Here is a 23620-nt window from a genome sequence, read left to right on the forward strand (position 1 = left end):
CCATGCTTCATTCGGATTTCTCCAGGTGCCCCCACTGAGACCCTTGTCTGTCCCATTGCATCGCTTGTCATGTCTGTGTAGTCTGCTCCAATCCATGACGCTCCTGTCTTTCTTTCATGAACTTGACCCCCCTTTTTTATTTATTTTTTTTACTTTTTTTTTTTTTTAAGATTTTATTTATTTATTTGACACAGATTGAGAGAGACAGTGAGAGAGGGAACACAAGCAGGGGGAGTGGGAGAGGGAGAAACAGGTTTCCCGTGGAGCTGGGAGCCCGATGCGGGGCTCGATCCCAGGAGCCTGGGATCATGACCTGAGCTGAAGGCAGACGCTTAACCGACTGAGCCACCCAGGTGCCCCGACCCCCCTTTTTTAAAACTGAGATGAAATTCACATAACATAAAACCAACCACTTCAGCGTGTGCAGTTCATTGGCATTGAGTATACTCATAATGCCGCACAACCATCACTTCTGTCTGGTTCCGAAGCATTTTCATCAGACTTTGACCCTTTTGAAGATTAGAGGCTAGGTATCCGGTAGGATATCCTTTGATTTGCATCTGTCTAATGTTTTCTCACAATTAGATCACTAGATTATGCGTTTGGGGCAAGAAAGGCACTGAGGCGATGTTACCTTTGATCCGGTTAAGGTGATACCTGCAAAGTTCCCTCACTGGTTTGCCCTTTGTCTTTAGTATCTTCCAAGGAAATACCTTGAGATCAGATTCTTTAAACGACAATTTTTTTTCAAGAGCCGAGAAACTTTAATCTCTGAGATGGAGTGGGAAGAGAGAGTTCTGGAAAAGAACTGGCCCGGAGGACGGGGCAGGTCTCAGTCTGTGTGTGTGCCTCAGTTTCTCTTTCTGCATAACAGAAGGGATCATACCAGTTATGTGAGTCTCTTGTGTGGCAAAGAAGAGAGAACCCAGAACGAGGTCCTCAGAGGTCATTCTGAGGGGGAATGAGTCGTATGAATGAGCAGTGCCCGTGCCTGGCAAACCCCAGCAATTTCCCTTGGCTTCCGGAAGAGGCGGAGAAGGCAGAGGCCCCGGTGGGGCTGAAAGCCTTTGTGGAGGGTGCTGTGGCCTGGAGAGCTGACCTGGCTGTGCCTTTAACTCCTGCGGGCTTCTCCCCTCCCCCCACACCCTCTTTCTGGGGCCTGGCAGCTGAGTCGCAGCCGACCGATGGCCCGCAGCAGGTGAGTGGGCAGCTTGGGAGCAGTCGCTGGGCGCGCCTGCCGCCCGAGCGGGCCTCCCCACAGCGAGCCTGTGCGCCCCCCGGCTGCCCGCCGCACGCTGGTGCTAGCTGTGCAGTCTGCTTCCTGGGCCCCCGTGTTTGTGCCCTGCACTCTCCCCTTACTGCCCGCACCCCTTCTTCATGCTAAGTCGGCTGCACCTGCTGGGGGGGCGTGGCCCAGAATCCCCAGGGAGGACTCAACTTCTTAGTGCTCTCAGGGCCGGTTCCACGTTACTCCTCGGCCCTGGGCGCCTCGGCAGCCTGGCCTGACCTAGCGAGGCTGGGGGGACCCCGACCCCTGCTTGCTGTGCCGCTCCCCCACCGCACCCCGCTTGCATCCCACTGACCTGGCCCCGGGTGGGCTGTGTCCCGGCCGCCCCCCTCACCCCCGCCCCCTGACCCTCTGTATCCCGTTGTCCCTCCAGGGCATCGAGCGCCTCAAACGAAAGCACCAGCCCAGGGAGCGCAGGGGCAGCTGGAAGTCGGTGAAAGAGACCTTTGGTGGGGACTTCTCCCCGAGCTGGCTCAACCCCTTCTCCGGACCGTGCGACCCAAAGCCTCTCCGTGACAGGGACTGGGTGCAGCAGGCGGCCTCGCTGTCCGACACGGACAACACGGAGACCACGGAGGAGCAGTCGGAGGAGAGGAAGGACGAGGACTCCGTGGAGGTGACAGATGAGTGACGCCGCCGTGGGGGGAGAGCCAGGCACTGAAAGGCCACTGGCAACCTGGCTGCAGGCGTCGTGGCCCCGGCGTGGCCGTGACGCACCGCCCTGCACCCCTGCCCCCTGCCGCTCCCCGCGGGCCGCTCACGGCCTCTGCCATCCCCTGTACCCCCTCATCCTCTCCCCAGGTTGGGCCAGGTCTTGGCGGGGGGACTAGAGCGTGACAGGAGGATGAGGGACTCTCAGAGGCCATCCAAGGAGAGTCTGCCCAGAGCGGGATTGGGTGTCCTTCCGAGACGGGGCATCCCTGCACCTGGCACAGCCTCGCCAGCAAAGGAAGCTCTGATCAGGGCAGAAAAGAACTTGCCTTTGGCTTTTCTTGGGATGTCTGTCTTCTCTTGGGAAGGTTGGGCCCTGGCTCCTGGCTTTTGAGAACGACGGCCATGATGTTAGGGTGGAAGGACAGAGCAGGGCTGGCCTTGGGGACCTGGGGTGGGACGCTGACATCAGGACAGACCAGCCCGGAAAGGTTGCAGGGTCCCGGCTGTTCCCCGGCGAGCCCCCCCTCCACCCCCGAGCTTGTCTAAACCAGGAGAAGGACGCGGCTGCCACAGTGACCTGCGTGGCTCGGGCTTGGTGTGAGCGGGACCCCAAACCGGGCTAGACACACACACGTGCGGGCCGTGCCCAGGTCGGAAACACGGGTCAGGACAGTAACCGTGTCACAACAGAGGTGCCAAAACTCAGTCCCCATTCCGTTCCACAGACCCTAGAATCGTCACGGAGGTGGACAGCTTGGGGCCGTCCAGAGGTGGGGAGGGGGAGAGGACCTGTGGAGGTGGGGACTCTCTGGCCTCCCCCTGACAGCTTAATTCACTTGCCCTCTGGACAGAGTCTCACATGGGCATGAACTGCCCAGAAATCTGTCCGGCCTGTGTTTTAAGCCACTTCTCACGAGATGGGGACCATTTTGTCTGAGAGGATGGGTGGTGGCCAGGGCCTGCAGACCGACGAACCAGGAAGACAGACAGACAGACGGACACACACACAACCAGGATGAGCCTGGTCGAGGCCCAGGGTTACCTACTCGGAGGGGTCGGTGTTCCCAGAGCCACCCGTCCTAATCCCAGTGCAGAGCCCTGGGAGGACATCCCACGAGGATGGCAGGGATCTAGAGCCACCAGGCCGCAGGCCTATCCTCCTGGTCCGTATCAGCTTTAGTATTTACTCATGACGATGGCCCGAGCCCTGGTTGGCTCTGAAGGCTGTTCCCTCGCAGTCTGGGCGGGGCGAGGCCACTAGCCACTCTGGGAGAGCCCTTGCCCATCACGGAGGCCTGTTATTTGCGGTCCTAACCGGGAAGGCAGCCCCCGGGCCACCAGCACGGCCGACTGTATACCAAAGAGTCCACACCACAGAGAAAAGCAATGCCCCCCCTGGAGCCCCGGAGGAGGCAGCCGTTAGAAGAAGGGAAGGGGGTCCCCTGGTCACCGCTGGCAACATCAGGCCCGTGGTCACAGGGGTGCTGAGGCTCCGGCAGCCCCCCGAGCCAGCTCTGAGTGCCCGGTGGCTTCGGAGGCCTGTTACCTGCGGTCAGACCCCGTGCGGGGGGTCCGGACGGGGCCACGCAGGTGCTGATCCGTCCAACCCCGAGCTTCCTGTCCTCGCTGTCCTCCTGTCACCACCCACACGGTGGCCTTCCCTCCGCAGCGGCTGTCGAGAGCCTAACACTGTGCTTGCCTCAAACTGACAGGATCGTAGCTGTTGTCAAAACGACCAGGGCCACAGGGAGGGAGGCTGGGCGCAAGCCTCCACCTCGTGCTCTGAATAAAAAGCTCTTTGCTTGACCTCGGTGGCTGGAGTCTCCTCTCTTCAGCAGGAGATCCCAGGCCGGACCCCTGGGTGGCGGTGTCCTGCCTCTGAGTCACCTTGAGGACACCTCTACGAAAGTCTCTTTTCTCCATTCCCCGCGTAGGAGACAAGGGAGCCTCACACACAGGCAGGAGCTGCGGGTGGAGAGTCACTCACCAAACCTCTCTGGGTCATCTCCCTGGGGGGGAGGGGGGGGTGTTTCCAGCAGAAGGAAAACTCACCTTTCACGCAATGCGCATTTATTGAACACCTACTGTATGCCAGGGAGGTGGGCACTGGGAGCAAGAGTGCCCAGCACTGAGGGGTTTTGACTTCAGAAGCCAGGCCACTGCCCCTGAATGTCATGCACATTACACACAAAATAACTCCCATTCAACACAGGCCTCTGCCAGAGAGGATCCGCTGGGGTTACAGCCTTTAAGAAGGCCCCCCCCCACCGGCATCCTGGGTAAGGCCCAATAAAGAAGCCCTACCCCTCGGGCGCCTGGGTGGCTCAGTTGGTTAAGTGACTGCCTTCAGCTCAGGTCATGATCCCAGGGTCCTGGGATCGAGTCCCACATCGGGCTCCTGGCTCAGCGGGAAGCCTGCTTCTCCCTCTCCCTCTGCCACTCCCCCTGCTTGTGTTCCTGCTCTCGCTGTCTCTGTCTCTGTCAAATAAATAAATAAAATCTTTAAAAAAAAAAAAAAAGAAGCCCTACCCCTCAAGAGAGGCTTTGACCTGGGAAGTTCAGAGGATCAGATGGCTCCCCAAGGGCCCACGTGATCCCCAGCACAAGATACCGGAAGAAGCTTGTTCGAAGAAAGAAAAAAAAATGACCCGGGGGACCACACAGTCCTCTCGAAGCAGTTGGAGTTTAATTAAAAGCGTATTGATCATTTGAGCAAGTCTCTGGAGGGCAGAACAAGAAGGAAGAGCTTCAGTTCACAAAGCAGGGCTCTCAGTTGGCACGAGGAAGTGCCTCCTCCCAGGAAGATGACCTCCCCACCCCCCGAACAGACCCCCTGCTCAAGGGAGCGGGAGCTGCTGGCCATGGGGTCTCCCTCCCCTGCACCTGCCCAGGACTGCTGAGCATGAGAAGCCGTCCCTCCAGAGCTGGGCCAGCCTTTACCCTGCGGCAGCCTGTGTTCCTGCCAGAGCCCGTCTCCAGGCCTGGGGGGTCTCGGGGTGGGTTCCTGTACAGCCCCCCGGCCTAGTGCCCGCGGGGGCCACCAGCGCTGGTGAGATGAGGTGGTGGGCAAGGCGGGACGCTTCAAGGGGGTGACCCTTGGGGTGTCTTCATTACTCCAAAGGCCAGGAAGGGGCACCCTTGTTTAAAACGCTCCTTCTCCTGGGCTGGTCCAAGTCAAAATCCCCTTGGCTGACCTGATCCTTCTGTGCCCTGGGGTGGAGGCCCCCAGGGCCCCAAAGGCAGCTTCATTCCTGGGGAGTAGTGGGTGGGGAGGACGGAGGGGTGCTGGGGTACACGGTGCTTGCTTGGCGACAACAGGGCTGGAGTGGAGGAGACGGAAGTGAAGATCCAGCAAATTCACAAACCGGCCGAGGGCCCCATCCCCGGCGGTTCCCCATGAGGCCTTCCTGCACAGGCAGGCACGTGGCCCTTACCAAAATGCAGATGCCCCAAAGGGCCAGGGCGCCAGCCCAGGACTCTGCATTTACACACACCTGCGGCTGATTCGGGTGCAGAGGACCCGGGGCCACTTCAAGCTTCTTCCGGTATCTTGTTTTGAAAAATACTGAAAGTCAGGAACAGTGGGCACCTGCTTACGACTTGGATCAGTCTCTGGAAGGTTGGAGAATCCCCAAAGTGGAGCCTAGGGGCCAGGGAAGGTCTGGAGACTGGGCTTGTGCTAGAAAATTCCTGGGCGAGGGGGGCACAGGGTCCTGCCAGACAGGGTCTCTGGTCTCGCGCATCTCACGCAGCTGGATGTCCATTCGGAGGTTCTTCTCATGTCATGCTCTGAATCATAGACGGTCTCGCTGCATGCTGGGTGCCCCATGCTCTCGGGCACAGGAATGATGCCAGGCGGGGCGAGCAGCGACTGGGGGGCCTCTCCCCGTCCACAGGCATAGGCCATGACCCTCTGGGAGCTCCCTGACCCAATTCCAGGCGAGTGCACCACGCTTGTCCTGCACGTTCGTCTGACACACATGTAGGGGGTGGGCGTCCGTGCCACCCCCAGGGGAACGAGGTGTTGGCAGCCCAGCGCAGCCTGTCCACACCCTCCCCAAAGCCCCCCACCCCCCAGAGCATTGCAGAACACATGGGGGCCACGGCCTGTCTGGACGGGCAGGGTGCCCAGAAGGGCCAGTGCACATACCCACATGTGGCCTGGGACGGATGCCCACCTGTCTGCCTCAGTTTCCTCCTCTGTGAAGTGGGGATCATTACAACACCTACCTCCCTTTGGGGTTGTTTTGCAGATGACATCTTAATGCCTGTTGGGCATCTTCTGTTTTGAAACTGGGAGTGGCCTGCATCTCTCTCAACCTCCGATGAGCCCTGGCTGGACAATCCTTCCACTTTATTGAAACCAGAGAAAGGGCAAAGCCATTAAGTTCCTCTTTCTTTCTTTCTTTCTTTTTTTTTAAGATTTTATTTATTTGTTTGTTTGCTTGTTTATTTTTTTGCGAGAGAGAGAGTGAGAGAGTTCATGAGCTGGGGGAGAGGCAGATGGAGAAGGAGGGGCAGATTCCCCGCTGAGCAGGGAGCCCAATGAGGGGCTCGATCCCTGGGATCATGACCTGAGCCGAAGGCAGATGCTTAACCGACTGAGCCACCCAGGCGCCCCCATTAAGGTCCTCTTTTAAAGCATTACAACAGTGCTTGACGCATAGTAAGTGCTATATAAATCATGTAAAAATAAATGAGCAAAGGGCCCTAATTTAGATTTTTGATGTAATCTCTAAAAAAGGCTATACAGGCAGGTGTGGGATAAAGATGACACTTGTCACATATCTCTGAACCACATGCCGCCCCCTCCTGGCCGGCACACGAACGTTTGCAAACTCCATCAGGCCTGGGGGAAAGCAGGGTCACACTCCCTCCTGTTTCCTGAATATCAAAGCTCTCAGTTCCTTAAATTGGGGTTTTACAATATGCCATGAATTCCGAAGCCTGTTTTGGAGGTTGTTGGGTTTTAATTTACAAGGAGTCTCAAAAGACAGTGTGGCCTGGGCCTCTAGCGACCTCTCAGTTGGTGTGGCTGGACGACACTTGCCACCTCTTCAATCAGAGGGAACAAAGGCTGGGGTGCCTGGGTGGCTCAGTCGGTTAAGCGTCTGCCTTCGGCTCGGGTCATGATCCCAGAGTGCTGGGATCGAGCCCCGCATCGGGCTCCCTGCTCGGCGGGAAGCCTGCTTCTCCATCGCCCTCTGCTCCTCCCCCTCACTCGTGCTCTGTGTCTCTCTCAAATAAATAAATAAAATCTTTAAAAAAAAAAAAAAAGGAGCAAAGACCACCCCTACGCTCTCAAGCGGCCAGAAGGAATGCAAATATCTACAAGAGAGACAGGCGAAGGGTCTGGCTAAAGAGGGACGCACACACCATCTTAACTCTGGGCCCCCCCTCCTCTCTGCTCTGGGCTGCAGGTGTCCTCCTGTCCCGCCTCATGGTCCCAGCCTGTTCGTGCTTGCGCCCTCGGGACCCATGCTGACTATAGAGCAATTCGGGGAAGGGAAGGTAGAGGAATGCTGAGCCCCAGGGATACGCACACTTGCAAAAATCACAATAGGAGATTCTAGTTCCTGTGGAACAAAGCAAATTCCTCTTCAGGTGTGCGGGGCAGCCTCTCGGATGGGCCCCAGTGACACCTACCTCCTGCCTTGTGGAACCCCCTCTCCTAGAGGGCCGGCCAGACCTGGTGACTCGCTTCTAAAAAACAGTGCAGGAAAAGTGCTGCGATCTCACTTCTGAGATTAGGTTACCAGAAGCCTGCGGCCTCCGCCCTGGGTGACGTCACTGCAGTCCCTGCCAGCTCTCGGAGACCCTTTTGGTTTATTTTTTTATTTCTTAAGGTTTTGTTTATTTATTTGAGAGAGAGAGCATGAGTGGGGGTGGGTAGGGTCAGAGGGGCAGAGGGAGAGGGAGAAGCAGACTCCCCACAGAGCGGGGAGCCCTACACGGGGCTCGACCCCAGGACCCTGGGATCATGACCTGAGCAGTAGGCAGAAAGCTTAACTGACTGAGTCACCCAGGGGCCCCTCGGAGGCCCTTTTTAAAATCATTGGTTCGGAGCATCTGGCCGGCTCAGTTGGCAGAGCATGTGACTCTTGATCTCAGGGGTGTGAGTTCGAGCCCACATGGGGTGTAGAGGTTACTTAAAAATAAAATCTTAGGGGGTGCCTGGGTGGCTCAGTCATTAAGCGTCTGCCTTCGGCTCAGGTCATGATCCCAGGGTCCTGGGATTGAGCCCCGCATCGGGCTCCCTGCTCCGCGGAAAGCCTGCTTCTCCCTCTCCCACTCCCCCTGCTTGTGTTCCCTCTCTCGCTGTGTCTCTCTCTGTTAAATAAATAAAATCTTTTTTAAAGAATAATAAAATAAATAAAATCTTAAAAAAGAAAACCATTGATTAGGTTATGTTCTGACCTCCGGGGACTCCCTGTTGCTCCTGGGATCAAATCCAACCCCTTCTGCTGCCTGCATAGGGCCCTCGGGGAGGTGTCTCCAGCCCGCCCACCCTCCCCTCACATCTCCCGGGAATGACCAGGTCTCTGGTCCCCAGAGGACACCACTGGGTGGCCGGCGTTGCCTCCCTGGGGGCCCTTGCGCTCGCTGCGTCCTCGACCAGGGCCGCTGCTCTCGGGTCTGCCTGGGCTGGGGGGTCTCCCAGGGAAGGCCCCCCGCCCCAGCCGATTCAGCCCCACCTGACCTGCTGCTATCTCTCCCGCCAGGGGACCCTTGGGCTTCGGTCTCTTCGGCGCACGAGTCCTTGTCTGACATTACCCTGTACTCATGTCCTGCTCCCTCCACTAGAAGAGGCAGGTGTAGGAGAGCTGGACGGCCTTGGCCTTACGTCTGCGTTCCCAGAGCTGGGGGCTCCGAGGCAGTAGGTAGACAGCAGGTATTTGCTGAGTGAGTGATACAAGGTTACATATTAGGTGCTCAGGAAATATTTATGGGAGGAATGCGCCCATACCCAGGGACACTATACAGCCCCTCAAGTCAGGGGCACTGAGGTCCTGGTCCTCTGGGCTGAGCAGGGGACCCCCAGCACGGCACACAGTAGGTGCTTATTTCATCGTGGCCAAAGGGAACGGAGACTCTCCGGACGGTAGCCTCCACCCGCACATTTGAGGAGACCCTACACCCTCCCTCGGGGAAGGAGCGAAAAGAGCTGTCTGCCAGGCAGGGGCAAAATATATCCTCTTGTAAAGATCTATTTTTAAAACTCAAACACAACATTAAAGCAGCAAGAGCATCCCCATTATCCCGCTGCCTGTCACACGATCGAATAGATTTTTCTGTCTCTTTCCCCGATGGTCCTTGCGCACATGTATTTACCTAACCGTGAGCTGCGGATGAGCCATTTCCTATTATCTTTGCATCGGAAGTGGGGTATTTTTAATCACCCCTCCTGGCTTGCCTCCAGCCAGCTATGGTGTCAGCCTGCCTCAGCCCCGTGATTCATCCCGACGGCTCTCCGCCTGCCCCGCTGTCGCCTCTCCCTGCTCCGGCCCCTCCCAGCCACACCCTGCTCCTGGCTAAGGCCTCCAGGGCGTCTGAGGATGGAGGGCCGCCCCCCATTCCGTCCTCACGTGCTCACATCATTCCCCCATGACAGACGGGGAGACAGGCCCCACGAGCAGGGCTCCGCGGCACCGCGCCCTGGGCGGGGTCAGGCTGTCCCCGAGCACCGGGCCGGACCGGCCGCCGGTGAAACACCGGCCCTTGCCGGACCTCACGTTTGATGGTCTGGAGCGCCAAAGTGAGGTGAGGAATGGCGTGCTCCTTCTTCAGGAAGTCAGTGATGAGAATCTTCGGACTGGCCAGCCGCACAGCTCAGGCGTGGCAGACGGGACTTGGGCTCAGGCCTGATGCGGATTTCGGACACCACTCCGTGCAGCCCCTGAGCTACGAAAATGGGTACGAAGATGCTGGGCTGGACCTTCTGGGTCACTGAACAGGTGCCCGCGGGAGAGAGCCTGTCGCCTGATGGGGCCACTGGAAATCCAGCTGCTGAGAGGCTCTGTAGGCCGACGCTGTGTTCCTGCCGGTTGGGGAGGGCTCATCCCAGGGACCCCGCGTGCCCCTGCCAGCTCAGACGACTCAGGACCCCCGAGGGGTGTCGGGGTACAATCGGCGTTCTAGGGCCTTTGCAGTTTGCAACAACGCCTCTCTGTCCCTCCTCTTCCTCCTTCCTGGTCCGCACACCTTAGGAAGACGGTTTGATTATGACATGCAGCTGTCCCCCCAGAAAGGGCTTGATTTCTTCTAGGCTGCCCAGTGGATAAATGGTCAGGACAAATGGAGTGAGAGATATAAACCACATCGGAAATACGTGAAATTTCAGAATTTCATCCTTCGCAATTCCTTTTTTTTTTTTTTTTTAAAGATCTTATTTATTTGAGAGAGAGAGAGAGAGCATGAGCAGGAGGTAGGGGTAGAAGAAGAAGGAGCAGGCTCCCCGCTGAGCAGGGAGCCCAATGCGGGGCTCGATCCCAGGACCCTGGCATCATGACCTGATCCAAAGGCAGATGCTTCACCGACTGAGCCATCCAGGAGTCCCCTAAGCTTCCTCTTCTATGAATGATCAACTCATGTGCTTTGCCCAATTTTCTTTTAAGGTGTATTGTCTTTTCTTCATGATTTGAAGTTTGAGGAACTTCAAGAAAAGAACTTCTACGAGCCCCTCCAACCACATCCAGCCACCTTACCTGGCGCTCCGCCCACAGACCAAAGTCCTGACCTCTTGGAGAGTGAGATGTCTGCATCCTTTGCTAAAGCCAACCCTCACGTGTGCACCGGCCCCAGCTCAGGGCTCTGAACAGCCCCTTTCCCTGCACCTTCAGTCTCCCCACTAATAGTTCACTGCCATTAGCCTACGTAAATATGCTATTTCTCCTCTCACAACCAGAAATAAAATAAAACCCCCTCTCCTGTCCCCATCTTCTCTGCCACCTACTGCCCCTTTGTAGGAAAACTCGTTGAAAGAGTCTTCACCACTAGCTGTCTCCAATCCCTCTTCCTGCCATTCCCTCTTTTCTCGGTTTGGTTTGGTTTTCAATTGTGGATAAATACAATTTATGTATGGATATATACAATTATGACATAAAATTTACCAGTTTTAGGGGCGCCTGGGTGGCTCAGTTGGTTGGGCGACTGCCTTCAGCTCGGGTCATGATCCTGGAGTCCCGGGATCGAGTCCCGCATCGGGCTCCTGGCTCGGCGGGAAGCCTGCTTCTCCCTCTCCCACTCCCCCTGCTTGTGTTCCCTCTCTCACTGTCTCTCTCTCTCTGTCAAATGAATAAATAAAATCTTAAAAAAAAAAAAATTTACCAGTTTTAAGTGACAATTCAATGGCATTAAATACATTCACAATGTTGTGCAACAATCACTACTTATCCACCTCCAGAACCTTACTGCCCTAAACCGGAACTCTGTCCCCATTAAACACTAACTCCCCCATTCCCCTCCTCCCGGTCCCTGAGCAACCCCCTCCTACTTTCTGTCTCTATGAATTTGCCTCTCCTTGGTATCTCATATAAGTGGGATCATACAATATTTGTCATTTTGTGTCTGCTTATTTAACTAGCAAAACGTTTTCAAGGTTCATCTCTGTAGCCTGTGTGTTAGATCTTCATTCCTTTTTAAGGCTGTATAACCTATTCTATGTATATTACCACGTTCTGTTTATCCAGAATGTCTCCACCTTCTGGTCATTGTAAATAACATTGCTATGAACACCGGTATACAAGCATCTGTTTGACTCTCTGCTTTCAATTCTTTGGGGTATACACCTAGAACTGGAACCGCTGCACTCATAGGATGGTTTAGCTTTTTGTGCATCTGTCAAACTGTTTTCCCCCATGGCTGTGCCATTTTACATTGCCGCCAGCAATGCACAAGGGCTCCAGTTTCTCCACTCTCACCAGTACCTGTCATTTTCTGTGGTTTGGTTTGTGTTGATAGTAGCCGTCCTAATAGGCATGAGGTGCTATCTCATTGTGGTTTAGATTTGCACTTCCCTAATGACCAGCAATGCTGAGCATCTTGCACGTGCTTCTTGGCCATCTGTGTATCTTCTTTGGAGAAATGTCTGTTCATGTCCTTTGCCTGCTTTTAAAAGTTGAATTTTTTGTTGGTGAGGGCGCCTGGGTGGCTCAGATGGTTAAGCGTCTGCCTTCGGCTCAGGTCATGATCTCAGGGTCCTGGGATCGAGTCCTGCATCAGGCTCCCAGCTCCTTGGGAGCCTGCTTCTCCCTCTGCTTCTCTCTCTCTGTCTCTCATCAATAAATAAATAAAATCTTTAAAAAAAAAAAAAAAAGAAGAAGAAGAATTTTTTGTTGGTGAATTGTAGTTCTTTATATATTCTGGATATTAATCCCTTTTCAGATCTATGGTTTGCAAAATATCTTCCATTCTGTAGGTTATGTATTCACTCTCTCGATGGCGTCCTGTGATGCACAAAAGTTCTTAATTTTTTTTTTAAAGATTTTATTTATTTGACAGAGAGAGACACAGCGAGAGAAGGAACACAAGCAGGGGGAGTGGGAGAGGGAGAAGCAGGCTTCCCGCGGAGCAGAGAGCCTGATGAGAGGCTCGATCCCAGGACCCTGGGATCATGACCTGAGCCGAAGGCAGACGCTTAACAACTGAGCCACCCAAATGCCCCAAAAGTTCTTAATTTTGATGAGGCCCAATTTATTTCTCTCTTGCTGCCTGTACTTTAGGTGTCAAAAAATCATTGCCAAATCCAACATCATGAAGCTTTTCCTTGGTTTTCTTCTTAGAGTGTATAGTTTTAGTTCTTACAATTTTAGGTCTTTGATTTGTTTTGAGTTTGTTTTCTGTATGGTGAAAGGTAAGGGTACAACTTCATTCTTTTATCTGCATACAGATATCCAGTTTCTCCAGCACAGGCTGTTGAAAAGATGCCCTTTCCCACTGAATGGTCTCAACACTCTTCTCAAAGGGCTTGGGTTCTCTGTTCTGTACCATCGGTTCATGTCTGTAAGCCAGAACTATACTGTTTTCGTTACGTAGCTTTGCAGTAAGTTTTGGAATCAGGATGCGTAATTCCTCCGACATTGCTCTTTCTCAAGATTGTTTTGCCTATTCAGGGGCCCCTTGAGGGTTCCTATGAATCTTAGAATGGGCTTACCTATTCCTGCAAAAAAACACCAAGCATGGAGGCAGGACTGGACGTACTAGACTCGAGAACTATTGAGAGGCAAGTGTGGGGGGTAACTCAAGCGTGGTGGGTGCGGGGGTATTAAGGAGGCAGTGAGAGAGAAGTTGGAGAGGTGGGTAAGGCCAGATCCCATTCAGTAGGAGCCATGGAACAGTTTTCGGAAGCTCATCCGTCAGCTGTGCAATGAGTAATAGAGGAGGGCAGTGGAGGTGCTACATGGTCAGGGAGGAGGGGCAGCCTGGACACCGCCCTTGTCCCCCCACCTCCCCCCGACTGCCTACTGGCTACCAAGTCCCTCTCTACTGCAGGGAGTGTCTGAAGAAGACATGGAGGCGGCCAGCCTCGGGGAGAGCTGAGAGGGCGCTGGGACGTCCAGGGGAGCCCCCCCCCAGGGACCTGAAGCCCCACACGAGGGAGGGAACGTGCAGGCAGCACACAGACCACTTGGAACATTCACACTGCGTAAGATACAAAAATGTCACAGGGATCCGCGAAAGAAAATCAAAGGGCAGCGAGGCTGACAGGGGAAATGAGGGGGTGAGAGCGGCCTCTGGGCTGGTTTCCTTTCCCACCAAGTAAAACAAAACTAGGTCCCCAAAGTGGTGAGGTCAAGCCTTCCTCCTTGCGTACCAAGAAAATGCACAGACGCTGCTGAAACTGAAGAGCGCTGGCCTGGGTGGAATCAAGGAAGGAACCGCGGGCGCTATGAGCTTGGCAGGCGGGACAGCAGCTGAGCCCCAGGCCCCGGGGGGCGAGGACGGCTCTCAATTCCATTCCAAGGGCTGCGGCTCACCTGGGCTGCCCCCTCTTACTCCAGAAAATTTGGAAAGGGGAAAAAAAAAAGTAGGACAGCATCAGGATTCCACACCTGCTCCTTTTAACTTACAAACCAACAGATCTATTAATCCGGTTTCCCTTCCCTTGCCGAACTGCAGAAGCTTGATGCAGATACGCCGGTACAGCCGCGTGGAGGTGTCGGAAAGCTCCACCAGAACCCACCCCCGTGTCCCGGGACGGGCCTCTGTTCGGCCACAGGACTGCAATCACAGCGCGGTCTCAAGGCCGTTCGCCCAGCAGACTGACCCCAGGGTCTCCAGCATCTGCCAAGGGGCACCGGGCGGGCCCAGGGGCGTGAGAATCGAAAGCACCGCGCAGGCGTCTCGAGAAGGCTTCAGGCTGGACACGAGTGCGCCTGTCCCTCCCCTTCCAGAAGGGGCGGCTGACCAGCCTCAAGGCTGCTGGGTCAGAGGCCCGTCTCCCTCGGCGGCATCTCCCTCCGGCTGATGCTCAGAAGGCCCTGGGAGGTGGTCCCCACACGCCATCCTGCGCCTGGGCTGCCACTCTGTCTCTCCACCTGCCGCTACTTCTGCTTGTATTCGGGGTCCTTCCCGCTGGGCGGCAGCTTCCTGTGGATCAGGCTGAGGCCGCAGAGGATGAGGAACACGCCTCCCCACCACAAAACCTCCTGGCACTCTCCATACAACACAAAGCCCAGGAAGGCCTGCGGGACAGAGACCACGGTGAGGCCACGTCCACACCTGCCCGCAGGACTCGAGCGCGGTGAGGAGGCACCACCTCACTCCCCTGGGGGCTGACGGCCCTCCTGGGGCAGGAGGAAAGGTCTGGAGCTGGAAGTCGGGGGCCTGAAACCCAGCTGTCACCTTCCGCAAGTCACTATTCATGTCTGGCTCACCTGGAGAGGGGAGGAGGGTACCTTCCTCACAGCCCCGGCCCCGAGCGAAGTGCACAAGAAAGCCCAGCAGAGGCCAGCTGCTAAAGCCCAGCACACAGCGGGCGCCTGGTGTTTGCTGATCCAAACCGGCCGGCCAAGTCCTCCCTCCCTCGACGGCAGGACCGACTGTGCTCAGCCCTGCCTGGCTGACATCAGGCTATCAGAGGAAAGAGCAGCCCCCCTCCACGTCTCACGCTCAAGTTCACAGAGCCCTAGGCGTCCAGCTAGCACAGAGGTGGCCGAGACTTCAGAATGAGGGCGGCAGCCTGGAAGGGCAGCATGCAGGTAGGCTTTTTTACAGTTGGACTTCATCCCCAGCTAGCTTGAGAGTTCGGCCAAGTTTGAGATTAGAGGAGCAGCCCCCAGGGGTCAAGCCACAGCCCAATCTCTGCGTCAGCTCCTGTCTGGGAGGGCGAGAGTTCCCCAACTCACCCAGAACCCAGCTTTGGGACAGGGGGACTGTACCCTCAGGCCACTCACCGAGCTGAGGATGTTTGAAAACGTCACTGTGACTGATGCAATGGCTGAAGACATGGAGAAACTGAGGCCCCGGCTAAAGAATGTCCACATCAGAGAATTGGTAGTCGCCATCACAATGACTCCCAAGATGCAGAAGCCCATGTTCACCTGCGGGAGAAAGCGTCACTGCGTCCACGCTCAGCCACGGCGGACCTGCGGCCCCCCTCACAGCACACAGAGGGGCCTGATCACCAGCAGCCAGGCCCCTACTGAGACCCCACCACAGCTCCTCAGAGCTTTCTTGCACAGGACTTCACCTAACCCTGTGCTCAGCACACCCATTTTACAGCTGAAATAAACTGAGACTTATTTGACTGTCTTGCTGGCCATGTGCCCTGGGGCAGAGCAAAATGCTAATCCGTAACCAGTACTTTGTTTAGAACACCAGTCCCTTACTGGTGTCGAGGATCAGTGCCGGAGGGCAAGCAGTTATTAGTCAGTATGTAGTGTGAGCAAATCAGGGTCAGAGTCCTCACTTCCGGGGGATCAGGTAAAGCGTGAATTCGCCAAGCTTCCTCCCACCCCGTGCAGGCTACCGGACACTCAGGCCAGTCCTGCTGGGCATTCTGGAGTTTTTACTCTGTGCCAGGCCCTGTGCCCAGGTGTTTTAAGTGCATTCTCATTTATTCCTTAACTTCACTTTACAGATAAGGAGCCTAAATTAGTAACTTGCTTGAAGTGCCTATAACCTGTGGGAGCCACCAGGATTCAAACCCAGGCAGTGGCTCCATGCTCTTAACCAGGACACAGCCCTGCTCAGGGAACCGCCCCCTCTACTTGACTAGTGATCCCAGGCATCACTTGGAGTACTTGCAGCCTTTTTCTTTTCTTTTTTTTTTTTTTAAGATTTTATTTATTTATTTGAGAGAGAGAGAGAAAGCACGAGGGGAAGCAGCAGAGGGAGAGGGAGAAGCAGACTCCCTGCTGAGCAGGGAGCCCGATGCGGGGCTCGATCCCGGGACTCCGGGATCATGACCTGAGCCGAAGGCAGTCGCTTAACCAACTGAGCCACCCAGGCACCCCTTTTCTTTCTTTCTTTCTTTCTTTTTTTTAAAGGTGAGAGCCTGGAAAGGAAAGGATCTTAAGCCTCCTACTCAACATGCAGACCCCTTGCTTGGTTTTGAGTTAGAAACCTGCTTGCAGACAGAGCTCACTCCTCTGGGGTGACCATCTAAACAGCATACTTTTTTTTTTAAGATTTTGTTTTTAAGTAATCGCTACACCCAATGTGGGGCTCGGACTCACAACCCAGAGACCAAGAGGTGCATGCTCTACTGACTGAGCCAGCCAAGCACTCCTCATACTCTTCTTTCTTTCCAGTGTCATAAGGAAAGGGTGTCTTGGGGCGCCTGAGTGGCTTAGTCTGTTAAGCATCTGCCTTTGGCTCAGGTCGTGATCCTGGGGTCCTGCGATCAGGCCTCACATTGCATGGGGGCTCTCTGCTCAGCAGGGAGCCTGCTTCTCCCTCTCCCTCTGCCTGCTGCCCTGCCTACTTGTGCTCTCTGTCAAATAAATAAATAAAATCTTTTTTTTTTTTTTAAAGGAAAGGGTGTCTTTGCAGAATTTTCACAAAAGCACTGTATGAACCAGTGGCAACCTGCTTATGTAGTTATGAAGGCCTGGTGCACAACTACCCAGACTAGGAAGCCTCATGGTTCAGAGTTACTCATCTTCCTTCGGAGCACTTCAAGAATTACACCCAACAGGGCACTAATCTCAAGCATGGTGGTTCCCACTGGATTAGCCCTAAACAGGTTTACCCGCATGGACCAGTCTGTCCACTGTCCAGGTCAGGAACTAACCCTGGGTGCTGGGGCAGTGAAACCCCTCGGGCAGCAGACACTGGCCTACCACTCGGGATGGGAGGGGCAGGGGTCCACTTCAGCAGACGTGTGGAGGCCGTTTAGGAGTTCTCAGCAAGGGGGTGGGGGCGGGGTGTCCAGCATGCTTCTCTGTCCTTTTTTTTTTTTTTTAAAGATTTTATTTATTTATTTGACAGAGAGAGAGCGAGAGCAGGAACACAAGCAGGGGGAGTGGGAGAGCGAGAAGCAGGCTTCCTGCTGTCCTCTCTTACACCTACGTGTCCCAAACTCCCAATTTTCCTGGCAGCAGGGTATTCGGGTCAAAACACTCGTTAATTACGGAGCAAAGGCTTCTCACCTTAAGAGTCACGTGCAGAGACATGTTCAGGCATAAGGGGCTTAAAATGAAAGGTAGAGAGTGGATGCAGGAAAGCGAACTAGCCCAGTCGGAGGACAGACTGTAGGTCCCTGGTAGGGAAGAGGCTTAGGTCTCTTACCGCCTACACTGGACGAGGATTTGACGGGATTTAGAATGCAGGGATGCTCTCCCGCCCCAGCTGACTGCAGCGCCCGGCCGCGGACCGGGCGAACAGACCGGCGGGCGTGAGGCTTCGCCCTGCGCCCCCAACCCCAACCCTCCCGGAGCCTCGCGGGCCCCGCAGCGCCCCTCCTCCGCCCGGGCCCACCCGCCCGCCGGCCGCAGAGGCGCCCCGGGCTCGACCTCGCTGCCGAAGGCCAGCTTGGCGGAGGCGGCGGCCAGGGCCCCGAACGCGCCGGCGCACAGGCAGTTGAATACACCCCAGAAGCGGCGCCGCATCGCGCCGGCCTGCAGGTGCGGGGGGAATTCCGCGGGGGCGTCGGGGTAGGCGGCCGGGCATACGGCGCCGCCGGGGGACTGCGGCCTCTCGGTCATGGTGCCCGCCGCCACCTCTCCCCGCGCCCGGCGCACCCGCCACCAGCGGGACAGCGCGCGCGCCGCGATTGGGCGGCGGCCCCACGTGACGCGGCGCCCACGTGAGCGGAGAGGCCAATTCGGGCGCGGCGAGGGCCTCCGGGGGGCGGGGCCGGGGGCGGAGCTGCGCCCCGGGGGCCTCCGCGGGGCAGCGGGCCGCCTGCGGCGTTGGGCTTCGGTCTACCCGGGAGCCGTCCGGGGCTGGCGTCGGAAGCCGCGGCCGTGCCGCTGTGGTTGCTGCTGTAGAATAACTATCCGTGACCTGGCCGTTTCAGTCTTTGCCGCTGAGTGCGGCCCAGCATCCGCTTTCCCCAGGAATTTGTTAAAAATGCCGAATCCCGGGCCCGCCCGGCACCCATTGATCAGAATCTGCATTCCAACAAGACCCGCTGGGGATTCACCTGCCCCTTCCAGTTCGGGAGGCGCCAAGTGGAAAGACGCCTCAGCAGAGGGCGCCAGAGACCTCCCCACTCGGCCAGGAGGCGGGCTCCGGTGAGGGCCTCTGACCAATCAAAATGCCCAGATGGATACGCGCTCACTGTAGGATTTAGAAAATATGTCACCTGTAATCACTCTGCTCAGATACCCAGGACTAACATTACTTCCCATTTCCTATGCACTTCAGTGTTTAAAATGTGTGTAAAAAGTAGTACATGTCTTTCCAAGAGAAGTGTTGGGACTACTTCTCTCCAGGAAAATCATTATTAGAGTACTTTCTGTCTAGGCAGAGTTTTATATATAGCACACGTTAAAAAATAGTTTACATAATCTGTATCGGACGTTTTTAGTATGATTTCACACTGAACTGTTGAGCAGCATTTTTTTTTTTCCCGTTCCGGAAGTTTTCGTGGAAGTCCTTCCTTGCCACTCTCTCTCACAGGGTGGTTTTGTGGCTCAAATTAAAGCATGGATAGCCCTGATAACTGCTATTTATAGGTTGAATTGTGTCCCCCCAAAACAGATATGTTTAAGTACTAATCCTCCACACCTGTGAATATGACCTTACTGCAGATGTAACCAAATTAAGAAGTCATTAGCGTGAGCCCTAATCTGACTAGTGTTCTTCCAGGAGACAGAGACACAGGGAGAAGGCCACGTGACAACGGAGGCAGACTGGAGTGATGCATCTACACGCCCAGGACCGCCAAGGACTGCTGTGGGTACCGCAAGCTAAGAGAAAGGCATGGAACAGACGCTCCCTGGAGCCCTCAGAATGCCCTTGCTGACACCTTGAATCTGGACTTCTAGCCTCCAGAAACTGTGAGAGAATTGCTTTTAGCCCCCCAGTTTGTGGTCATTTGTTCTGGCAGCCCCCAGACACTCCCAAAGGTGGGTAAGACCCAACCAAGCCTCTTTAGTACCAGCTTCAGTGTTCCAACCCTTCTCCCACCTCCAGGGCGATCTCAGTTTCTATGTTCTATATGCTGAATTTTATTTTATTTTTTTAAGATCTACACCCAACATGGGGCTTGAACTCACAACCCCGAGACCAAGAGTCCCACACTCCACCATCAAGCCTGCCAGGTGCCTCCTACACTGATTTTTAGTTCCCTTTTTTTGTTTCTGGTTCTTAGGGATTGACTATTACTCTTTGGGAATTCAACTGTGTATTAATTTTTAAAATTGTTTTTCCTCAGCTTTATTGAGGTATAATTTATGACCCATAAAATGAAGCCATTTTGAAGAGAGTTTAATTTTTAGAAGACTTATAGAGCTAACTGTGTGCAATCATCACCACAAACCAACACATTTCCACCACATCAAAAAAGTTCCCATCGTGCCCTTATGGTCACTCGCTCCCATCCCCAGCCACCAGCCACCGAGGATTTGCTTTCTATCTCTATAATTTGCCCTTTCTGGACATTTCACATAAATGGGATCATACAGGTATGTGGTCTTTTGGGCCTGGCTTCTTCCACTTTTTTGTTGTTGTTGTTGAGGTTCATCCATGTTGCCTCTTTTTATTGCTGCGTATAGTGTTCTATTACGTGTAAAAAATGCTCGGTATCATTAGGCCTTAGGAGAATGTCAGTGATGAGCCACAACGCAAGCTCTGGGATGACTACACTAAAACCTCTGGCAGTAACAGGAGCTGAGGAGGATATGGAGAAGCTGAACTCCTTGCTGGTGGGAACATGGAGGGTGAAACCAAACAGTGCATCTGGAAAGGGGAGGCAGATCTTAGAAAGTTAAACACAAGCTTACCAGCAACTCTACTCCTAGGTATCTAGGAGTATCTAGGAGCCACAGGAAACACAGGTCCCCAGCAAGACTGGCACACAAAAATTTACAGCAACATTATTCATAATAGCCCCCAAACTGCCAATAGCTCAAATGTCCATCAAATGGTAAGTAAATCAAATGTGGCATCTCCGCACAATGGAATATGATTTGCAATGAAAAGGAATGAAGTGGTGACACACAGAAGTTCCTCGAGGGCAGGAGATTTTGTTTGCTTTGTTCACGGATGACCAGGGCATATAACAGGTGCTCATTAAGTATATGGTGAATGGACATGTCTTTAATCTGGCTCTGCCAAGTGAACAATGTAAATCACTTGATTAAACTGTTCATTTTTAAAGGATTTTATTACATTTTGAAAAAATGGCCATATTTACAGTCATAAAAAAATGCTCAGAATACTGAAAGTAAGGATACAAAAATAATCTATATTAACGAGTTTGCCTTTCGTACATGCTACTCAGTAGGATTAACGTCATGGCGAGTTTTGAAACCAGTACGTATCGTTAGAGCTGCTGCTGTAAGACTCAGAGGAGATTATGGAAGATAGTATCTAAGGAAAAAATAACCTGGCCAACATCCACTGTAAACCTTAGCTACGGTTTTTTATTTTAAAAAGGCAAAAGGTTTTCCCAGTATTTAGAGTTGAAAGCATTGAAATGGGATGGTAACTTCGAAACAGTACACTGCCAACTGCCACAGGGTGAGTATGGATGCAGAACATTCATCAGAAACTGGAAGGTCAGCCCCCAGTGCCACATACACAGTTAGTAATTACGCTCCTCGATTCAGCTTTGTCAGATGCGCAAGGGTAGGGCTTACTTTTGCAAGAGGAAAGAAATTCTCCAGAAAGGTGATGCCTAGGTAGGTAGTTGACCAAGAGCCTTACGATTCGTTCCTTTTCTTTTCTTTTAAAAATACATTTTCAGCACGCAACTTTTCTGTCTCCTGAGAAGTAAATTTTAAAAAAAGGAAAAGAAAAAAAAATTAAGGCTCAAATGCTTACAGTTTCATCAAGTTTATATTTCAAATTAAGACTACAATTTTCAATTTGTAAATGATTTATAACATTAAACAAGAATCTGATTACGTGAGAGCCTGACAACGGACTAAATTATCCTTTTAATAATAAGGACTGATATATATTTTTTTAGTTCATTAAGTTCCCCAAAGAAGGCATTTGAGTGATTTGATGATTAAATTAAACTTTAAACAATCATTCTAAGACCAGGCTGAGTTTATTTAGAGTACTTTTCAGAGCTTACCTCAGCGAGCCTGACATTCTCCTTCTTCAGCCGCACGACGTACTGAATCTTCTGATGCAGGTTTTGGTGACCGACCAACTTCCCATTTTCCTCAGCAAGACACTCCACCTGCTTCCTTAACATTTCCATCTCCTGCAGGCAAATCAATCCAGGGAGGGGGAAATGAGCTGCTCTTAATTTTGCTTTTACAATCACATTATTTCGTGCCTCCTAAGAGCACGAAGTAGGTCAACTACTTGGCCAACTACCTGGGTGCCAGAGAGCCCAGGTTCCTGGCTTTCATGGCCATTCATCCCTGCGCATGCCAGAGCGACTCTAAACCATGGATACCCCCTCCCAGACATGTCCTAAGCACATGAAAACAACCAATACACAAACGCACCTGGAATATTCTCTCCTTTTCCTCATACAGTTCTTCCAGCTTTGATCTCAGCTGTTCCTTTTCTTGGAACGCTTTAGATTCCAAAGTTCTGGTTCGCTCGACTTCCTCAGCCATTCTAAGGCAGTCCATCTCTTTGTTCTGAAGGGTACTCTGGACTTCTTCTAGGCTGTAACAACAAATAGCGTTTTGTGGGATTCCAAAGGAACATAATTACAACAGTATTCAAATGAAACATTATTCACCCAAGCCCAGAATTTTGATTTGAAAGCATCACAAATATTCAGCCCTCCCCTAGTGACGGCATAGGGAGATTTGGCAAAGGATGCAGATAGGCTTCTTTTGTTATTTTATCCAAGACTTTCATTTTGGAAAACTCCTCAAACCATTTTTTAAATAATAAAAATTTAGAATGGAAACTTCTGGATCTGGCTCCTTTGGAGCAAATGTAACTTAAGTATTATTATAGTCTGCATAGTTTATTCAATGCCCCATATCTTCATTCTTTTGGATTTCAAAAACTGGTTCTCAGACCATAGGACACCAGTCATTTCTTCAAGGATGTGCTATTCAAAATTCATACACTCTACAACTGTCAATTGAAAAGAAAAATGAGGAACAAAGTTATTACGGAATTACATAGAAATGCACTGTTTTAATAAAATTGTGTGAATCCTATAAGCTGTCCAAAAGAAAGAAGTACTTTTTACTGCATTTTTATGCATATGGAATAGAATGATTATTTTTTATGACATCATACTCAAAATTTAATATGCCATTTAAGGCAAGCTTATTTCAGGAGCAGTGTTTTCAGACTACATTCCGTGGAACCTCAGAAGAACAGCATGGGGAGTAGGCACTGATGTTCTCCCTGATTCACTTGGAGCTGTTCTGCATTTGTCTTGTGTACTTTGCTTCAGTTTGATGAAATTTCTGTGGCACTGCTGCTGCTTACCCATAAAAACTCATTTTCTTTGGGGGGGAAAAGGAAAAAAAAGGAGAAGCACACCCAGTTCCCAAGTGTTGGTAAAAACTAAACTGGTCTAGGCTAAGCCTGGTTTCTCTATCCTACTGCCAGATACTGGTTTCTTCCACTTACCTGAAGGTGTGTTAATTCTGACCATGAAGCACAGGCTGATTCTTGGGGGCTAGTAGGAGTTTTTTTTCTCCCCTGACAAAAGAAAGCCCTTTTGAACCCACCTCATTACAAGCTGTGATCCTCTTGTTTATGACATTTGGGGCTATGGCAGCCATCTTGTGGCCAAGAGGCCACAAGCAAGAGTGCCGAAAGTCAAAGAATGGGAAAGGTATGGGTCCTTGATGGCATCATTGAGTCAGTGCACCTCCAGACCTCTTGTGATATGAAATTAAGCATCTCCTACCTACACCAGTTAGCATAGAATTCAGTTCCTTACCAGGAACTCCTTTTTTTTTAAGATTTTATTTATTTATTTGACAGAGAGAGACAGCAAGAGAGAGAACACAAGCGGGGGAGTGGGAGAGGGAGAAGCAGGCTTCCGGCTGAGCAGGGAGCCCGATGCGGGGCTCGATCCCGGAACCCTGGGATCACGACCTGAGCAGAAGGCAGACGCTAAATGACTGAGCC

The 23620-nt window shown here is 53.0% G+C and overlaps 3 protein-coding genes across 10 annotated transcripts in view; 1 reads left to right on the forward strand and 2 right to left on the reverse strand.

The window, feature by feature from the left end:
• Window positions 1-3126, forward strand: part of ZDHHC3 (zinc finger DHHC-type palmitoyltransferase 3) — a 55643-nt gene extending 52517 nt beyond the window's left edge. For all 6 annotated transcript variants that reach the window (XM_045862607.3, XM_045862604.3, XM_064597100.1 and 3 more), the window contains one exon: window positions 1662-3126. In XM_045862607.3, coding sequence (XP_045718563.1) covers window positions 1662-1919 — 258 coding nt within the window. In that variant the 3' untranslated portion in view covers window positions 1920-3126. The remainder of the gene's footprint in view (window positions 1-1661) is intronic.
• Window positions 3127-4499: 1373 nt separating this feature from the next.
• Window positions 4500-18155, reverse strand: TMEM42 (transmembrane protein 42). 2 transcript variants are annotated; one of them, XM_054504823.2, is made up of 3 exons: window positions 17899-18155; window positions 15337-15483; window positions 4500-10144 (listed from the first exon to the last, which is right to left on the reverse strand). In XM_054504823.2, exons 1-3 carry the CDS (start codon window positions 18088-18090, stop codon window positions 10040-10042), a joined length of 444 nt encoding a protein of 147 aa, XP_054360798.1. In that variant the 5' UTR covers window positions 18091-18155; the 3' UTR covers window positions 4500-10039. The 2 variants fall into 2 exon arrangements, with proteins under 2 accessions (XP_054360798.1, XP_045718570.1); XM_045862614.3 differs by lacking the exon at window positions 4500-10144 and adding an exon at window positions 10341-14625 and having other exon boundaries at window positions 17899-18153.
• A 2796-nt stretch (window positions 18156-20951) lies between these two features.
• Window positions 20952-23620, reverse strand: part of KIF15 (kinesin family member 15) — a 67219-nt gene continuing 64550 nt past the window's right edge. For both annotated transcript variants that reach the window (XM_045862615.3, XM_064597133.1), the window contains exons 33-35: window positions 22018-22183; window positions 21636-21767; window positions 20952-21318 (exon numbers count right to left, since the gene is read on the reverse strand). In XM_045862615.3, the coding sequence (XP_045718571.1) occupies window positions 21256-21318; window positions 21636-21767; window positions 22018-22183 (361 nt within the window). In that variant the 3' untranslated portion in view covers window positions 20952-21255. The remainder of the gene's footprint in view (window positions 21319-21635; window positions 21768-22017; window positions 22184-23620) is intronic.

Source organism: Mirounga angustirostris, unplaced genomic scaffold, assembly GCF_029215605.1.
Source record: "Mirounga angustirostris isolate CCGP_5_RB_7025 unplaced genomic scaffold, mMirAng1.0.hap1 SCAF_1, whole genome shotgun sequence".
NCBI classification, from domain to species: Eukaryota; Metazoa; Chordata; class Mammalia; order Carnivora; family Phocidae; genus Mirounga; species Mirounga angustirostris.